Source organism: Malurus melanocephalus, unplaced genomic scaffold (assembly GCF_030028575.1).
Source record: "Malurus melanocephalus ecotype Western Australia unplaced genomic scaffold, MMel_1.1 scaffold_242, whole genome shotgun sequence".
Classification (NCBI taxonomy): Eukaryota; Metazoa; Chordata; class Aves; order Passeriformes; family Maluridae; genus Malurus; species Malurus melanocephalus.
Window position 1 is genome coordinate 579368 of NW_026623474.1, and position 7449 is coordinate 586816.

Sequence of the window (7449 nt, forward strand, 5' to 3'; positions counted from 1 at the left end):
AAAAAAAAAAAAAAAACCTCCTGGCGATGAGACCATATGAGACAGCTTCTCACAAATGGCCTGGATTTATGCTGACAGAAATAAAATTCTGCCCATGAGGAGAAGGATGTTGCTTCTAAAGTTAAAAGTGAAAACTGGAAGCTGAGGTATCTGCATTTCCAATTTTAAATAAGATCTTTATTTAACTCCTAGACTGGAAGCCCAAACTTGCTCTTTCCTTTTTTTTTCTTTTTTATTTGAAACCACAGAAAACTGATATCCAACCTTCAGCAACCTTATTACCAGTAAATATAAGGACAGATGAGGCTCATGAAATACAAAAAGGGTGTCCACATTTTTCATTATAAAATATGGTGCAAGGACATTGCCCTTATTGTAATTTTTCTTCTTGTTGTTGCAATTATTTTTAATAGAAATTTCATAATTTGAAGTAAGAGTAAAGAAGTGGCAAAAAAAGCCTCCCTCTTTTAATACTAATCACTGAAACTAGCACAGTTTCTACTTCAGAACAATTTAAAAGTTGTTTTAAAAATGTGGCAAAATACAGCACACCATTATGATCATACTGAATTTTTCAAATTAAAGCAATGCGGAGTACAATTATAAAAAAAACCCCACATTTTAGAATCTCACAGTGCTCTACATTTTAAAAAGGAAGGCATTTCTCTCTGGTAAAAATTCCAAACAAGATCAGAGATACATAAAAATCCAAAGTAATTGGCTTAATCTCTTTTTTTCCCCCAAAGCATTTTTCTCATTTCTTTAGTCAACTACACCTAAGTTTTTTTCAGTTAAACATCCCTTTTCAATACACACTTAATGCAAGTAGTAGAAGATTTTGCACAGATGAAACACAAGTCAAASGCAGCTAAAGTAGACCTGAAATACATTTTATCACTGTTTACTCACCTATTGCTTCTGAAGATATCATTAAAACTGACTTTTATAAAAAAAGCAGTCATCAATATAACAATATTCATAGAATTAACATATTCATCTGTCCTATCTCATAGCTTTATATTGGTACAAGTAATATCCATCAGAAAGGGRAAAAAATTACAGTACAAATTATTTTCTTTTTTTTCTCTTTCAGATTTTGTGTAAAAGCAGCACCCACAAACTGAAGAAACCACCACTGCATTCTGATTCAAGGTTCTGAGAGGGAATGACAAAAGTTAAAAATTTAAAAATCAGACAGATTTTTAAATGTCCCTCTCCAAAGCAAGATCATTCACTTTACAGAAGTACATTCAGAGTTTTATTCTAGCAGGAAGAAAACAAGAAATCTAAAAGTGAGAAACAGCACAGGCTTGATTAGAGAAAACTGAATGCAAAGGGAAAACTTATGAAAACTTTAGTAAAAGTGCTCTTACTTTTATGGTTTCATTATTTTGAAAAAAGGAGAATCAAGTGAAACAAATATACTTTCAGCACAGTCCAAAAGCACATCCTGAAGTGGAAAAAACCAAGCATATTAACAAAAAAAAAAAATCTATTTTCCTAATCAGCCCCTCACTGTAAGATGAAACAAAGTSTATGAATCACAAAACCAGAATCCCAAGTGGTTTGTTTGACTTGCAATCGTCACAACAGTCTGCCCACATTTCAGACATGATGCACAAGTTGTGGAAGTCAGGGTAAAAGAGAAAGAAGTATGAGATTGTAAGGAGATCACAGCTCAAGCAAAACAGATAAATCTTGATCATAACAGAACACATTGTTTCAAGAAGTACTAAGGAAATTCCACTGCTAATGGATAGGAAAAAATAAAGTATATAGCATAATACCTTTGTTTTCATTTTTAAAACAAGGACCTTTTTTTTTTTTATTTTACAAAGTTATCTTTAAGTTTCAGCCTTTTCTCTCATATAGTTTTTAAATATCATTAGTTTTACTTTAAAACTCCTTTTCACAACCACCTAGTGATTTCAGCAACACTGCCCACTTYATATACAGCACTACTAAGAAGCTGTCAAATTTGGTGTCAGACAAAAAATGAACACRGGCTAAGATGTCAATCAGCATCAAAAGAAAACTAAAATTAGGTGTTTGATAATTTTTGTATTTTTGTTGGCCCGTTTCAAGGTTTTTTGACAGCTCAGCTGTTCTGAGACTCTGCAGTGGTGTGAAAATATGAGACTTGTGCAAGGAAGAGAAACTTTGTGGTGCCCAGCTGAGGGGAAGGCTGAAGCACGACACAAGGAAACCCACTGGCATTAAGGACCTCCTAAAAAAACCCCAACTTTCCACACCACAGGATGCAATTAACAGCAAGACACAAAGCTGCAGGAAAACAAATCTCATTATTTCTACCCCTGATGGAAACACTTATTAATCTTCAAAACATCTTCTGTATAAACAGAGAAACTTTCCAGTCTTAGGGGCCTGAGAAACTGATTCTTGAATGCCATTTATCTGAGTGCACCTTCACCAGAGCCAGGATGTRACTCTGCCTGTAACAAATTCTCCTCTACCTTCATCTAGTCACAAGGGATATCCAAATGCATATGTAAGTCAGGCTCTTCTGCAGTCACTCTGTCCATGACATCCCACAAAAAAATAAGAAAAGACCCAAAWTTTTTTGCAGTGCCACACATTAGCCATCTATTGAAACCAGAACAAATGAAGCCAAGGAGGCTGCCAGCAGCCTGGGTAGGCAGTGATGCAGGCTAATGTGACAAACTACTTTCAGGCCTTTGAAATATAAGAAAGGAGGCATTTTCCTCACTTTYGCTTGGATTTTTTTGATTCTAACCCAATTTTTGGCTGATGGAAAAACTCTCATTAATCTCAGTCATGCAGGCTCGAGCCTCCCCAGCACACCACCAGCTATTACAGGAGCAGGGAACGTTATCCTTCTGTCCTCTCATACAGATGAGTCAGTTTCTATTACTGAAATGATCAGCCTGATTTGCTCAAATGACCACCAGAGTGACCACTTGGAAAAAGCCAAGTTATCCACACCAGATTTCAAATTACATGCCCAAAAGTTTAACGCACTGAGTATGGCCAGCTCTCACAGAAATCCGATGCTTCTGAAGAAACTCAAGGATTTAGAAAGCTGTCAAGATCAAAGACAGTATCTTCGTTTTCCAATCAATCAGTCTTTTAAATTTGCCTGTATTTTACTAACTTTAATCATGTACAGAACACACTGAGGTTGGGTATTTTTTTTTAGAGTTGTTTCTGCTGTGGTTTGTTTTTCCTGACTTGGTTGGGTTTCTTCTTCGACAATTATCTATTATATGGCAGTTAAAAAATGCCACAGAATTCTCTTCTCTAGCTACAAGCAAAACAAGATAAGGGCGATTTCTCTGTTACTTTTCTACTGACTACATGAAAAAAACTGCCCAAAAATTTCAAGTGCATAAATTTGACTAATAAATATGTAAAGATTGAGTCACAAGCAGGATGACTGCAGAATGATGGATTGAGATCATGTCACAAATGTACTTATTTTTTTTTAAACATTGAAAAAAAAAACTCATGGAGCAGGAGTCAGATACATCTTTTGAACTAAAAAATGAGGCTGAAACCAATACAATTCTTCCCATGAATATGCAGAGCGGGGTGTAGACTGTACTCTTTTTGTCCTGTGTGAATTATCCATCACATTTTCTATTGTACATTACCAAAGTGACTCGTTTTATCCTCCCAGCCCCCACATCTGTGCTGCTGTAATTTCAGTGAATTACGCTTAATGATCATTTGCATTATGCTTAATCAGCATATCAATAATATACTCTGCACACACTAAGTAGCTCTTCTTTCTCTCCCCTTTCATGGAACCTATAGAAATGGAGCTGGTGTTTGACTGATTGGCATCACAAAAAGGTTGCTGGGCAGGTGCTGGGGATGGTGGCACAGGACAGAGGTCTTGTGGCTGCTGCCAATCACGCTCAAGCATCAGCAAAACCTGCTATTATATTTTTGTTAAATTCTGTTGCCTTGCTTTCTGGAGGGGCCAACGCTTTGTACTGCCGGGGTTTTAATGAGCTTGACCAGATCTGTGCTCCTGAGGCAAAGGCTGAGGCTGTGTGGGATGGTTCAAGGAGAGATCACATTCTTCCAGGGTGATATTACTCACCAGAGCCTAAACCACTGCCATTACCCTGTTCTCATGTGGGACGCACAAACCCCTGAATACAAATCAGCTACAAACCTTAACATGAATATTCAGGAATTTCTGGAAAGCTATTATTACATATGCCCACATCGAGGGCAACCTAAAAGAATAAAGAAGAACCCTTGAGAGCTGAAAAAACAGCCAATCAATTTGGGTCATTTTGCCAGAAATCAAACAATATCGTCTATCAACAAAATAAAATTATTAACCTAGTAAGGGGTTTATTAAACACTTCAGTTAAATTATTTTTTTTAAAAATCACCAGCTTTGGTGTACTGACATTTATGTGAACACTGCTGCACGCTCGAGAGGAACTGGCACAACACCAATATTCCCATTTGTGAGTCACAGCCTCCAGTGCAGCTCTATCAGCTCTACCTTGTAAATCACCGCTCTGCTATTAGCAATCTTTCAATATGATGTGACATCTTTATTATAATGTTTTTCCACTGAAGTTTAAGTTCATATTTCAGTTAGCTCAGAGACAGACAGAGCCATATTTACCAGGTTTAATTAATTGACTATAAATAAAAGGCTGTAAAAAGAAGGCGCCTCTCTCACACRATGTTCAAGTTGTCACCATTTTACAGCAAAATGCCAATTGGGATAGGATAAACACTGCTATTTCTATACTTTACATTTGTATTTCAATATGTAAGCCTAAAATTTCAAGGTATTTTGAAGACTACAGTCTAGAGCCTGGAGTTGGAGTTCTCTTCCAAAAACAGTCACGGCATATGATCGACATTAATTTACTGCTATGCGATTTTTAACTAAGAATTTCATTAACTTGCAAGAACATCAGGAAAATTCCATGATTTGCTTTGGCTTCGATATCCATGGATATGGCAGTAAATAGGAACAGCATGTACAAACACACGCAAACAAGTTGGGCTGGATTTACCTGACAAAAACTTGCAGAAGCCAATAAAATTGGCTTTGACAGATCCGGGGGCCCTTTTTGGTGGGGTAATGCAGCACATCTGTTYTCCTTACAGCCCCCATGATACCCTGTATCATTCCCTACCAACTGCTTTAGGCATCCAAGGCAGGAGAGACCCAGCTGCAGGGAGCAGAGCAGCAGATCTGCACAGCTGCAAGGAGTTGAACGGAGCAGAAGAGCAAAGCAGAGGAGCAGCAGGCAGCTGGGAGAGAAAGGCATCACCAAAAAAAAAAAAAAAATGCAAGTGAAGACAAAATATAAAAAACAAACAAAACCCGATGAGCCAGAAATTGCTGGAGAGTTCCCTCTTGGACATCCTGTTTGGAGACATTTCTTATGGGGAAGAGTCAGCAGAAAAAACCACTAAGAAGAAACATGAACCCTCTTCCCACTTCTTCCCCCTGAGAATGGAACAATTTTATCCAGAGACATAGAGAGATCCATGCGTAAACTCAACAAATAAACCAAACCTTAATCCTTAAACAATGCTAAACACCTGCATAATGCTTAATATCATGAAGGCACAATTTAAACATTAGCAAAGGAATCCCATGAGGCAGAGATGCAAAGGCACTGTTAACCCTGATCTCTGTAAAAGGGATAGAGGGGAACTAACAGCTTGCCCAAAGTAACAAAAAAAAAAAAAAAAAAAAGAAAGAACAGCAAAAGAAAGTGCCACAAGTGCCTTCTTTCAGCAAACACTTGATGATTCAATCTTTGCTGAGAGCCAGGGTGGCACTGGGCACTGGGGTTTCAAGTTGCCAAGTGGGGTTTTTTGTGTTTGGGGAAACAGAATGCAGGAATTCAAGAGTCATGCTGCATATCTGCACTATGTAATGCAGACGGAGAGCAGTGGGGTTTTGCTGCACACAAACACACATTCCACAGAGACATGAAGGTGGGGAGTGACCAGATAGCAGCACCACAAGAGAGATAAGCACTATATAGTCATCAATATTATGTTACCRAATCTTTTTTTAAAAGACACTGCTGGCAGAAACTATGCACAATTGAYGGAGTAGCAAGTTCAAAAGCACAGGTGCTGTAAACTTCTAAATCTTCAAATAGAATGCCTATTCTATTTGCCTGGTTTCATGACATCTGGATACAAGCTAAACAAAAAAAMCCCACTAACCCTCTAGGACATTATTTTGACATTTCTTTAGTAATATTTTAACTCATAACTTGAACAGTTCAGCAACAATGCAGCACAAAAGTTACAACAAGGTACTCACATCAGCTGCTTATGTCCACACATTTTTCACCTTCCACTACTTCCACCTGAACAAATTAGCAAGGAATACCATGGAGCAGATGCATGATCTCTTTTAGAAATACACTTTCTGATAGAGAAAGGAGCAATACCTAAAGACAACTTTTTGTTGATGTTGTTCAGTGCACCTCTTGCTTTCATTTTTCTCCCCAGGAGCGAGMCCTTCCTGGGGTTTACCTGCAGCAGGATTCATGTTCTAGTGAGAAGGCCCCACAGATATATAAGCCAYATACTGCAAGTTCAGAGCAGACTATTTTTGCAGCTCCAAAGACCCAGCRTTGCTGCAGGGTGTCCTCTGAAGAGGAAACAATGGTTAAATAGCACACTGGTCTGCAGCAGCACTTTTCCATTTCACACTCCACTGAACTCACCCCATGTGACGGGTAGGAGATCCAGCCCAGCTCCCCTTGAATTGTTTTTGAATCCAGCAGATTAACTGCAAAAGAAGACAAAATGAAGAGCAGTGAGTTTGGTTTGCTTCTGCCCAGTTACCTCAGTTACCCACACCCAGAGCAGTGTTTGTCTGAGGACCCTGTGAGCAGCTGATTTGTTCAACTGACCTGGCAGCGGAGCTACACAGAAGAAAACGACAGACAAATAAATAGGATCATCTTGTTCAGCTTAAAACACTACGAACAGCAGACATGGGAACTTCTGAAAACCAGAAAAATGACAAAAAACAAACAATGGATCACTGCTTAATTAATTACAGCAGGGGGTGGGAACAGAACTCTTYCATCAGCTGCACAAACCACAGCGTTTTCCCCTTGGATGCCTGAAATTTGGGTCAATGCATCTAACTGCACTGGTGAGATGTGAATATTTGAATCATTATTTGATTAAAGGCCTGTATTTGGCATCTATAATCTCTCAGAATACAGGAATAAATAATGAAAGCTGATAAAAGTCTTTCCTGCCGTTCTTTGTTCCTTCTGATCTAATTTGTTCTCAAATTGTCGTGCAGTAGTGCTTTTTAAATGTCATGTGTAACATATTAGATACAAAAGTAATTATTTACCATGGTGCAAGTTCAGACAAACCTACTTTTAAAGAGGGCTATCAACTGATTGCTAATCTCCCAGTTTCTTTTTTTTTTTTTTTTTTTTT

General features: G+C 38.1%; 1 protein-coding gene across 1 annotated transcript in view; it reads right to left on the reverse strand.

Annotated features, from left to right (window-relative positions):
• LOC130578820 (ephrin type-A receptor 3-like) overlaps window positions 1-7449 on the reverse strand; it is a 54275-nt gene that overhangs the window by 31883 nt on the left and 14943 nt on the right. The window contains exon 3 of the mRNA XM_057375184.1: window positions 6714-6778. Within this exon, the coding sequence (XP_057231167.1) occupies window positions 6714-6778 (65 nt within the window). The remainder of the gene's footprint in view (window positions 1-6713; window positions 6779-7449) is intronic.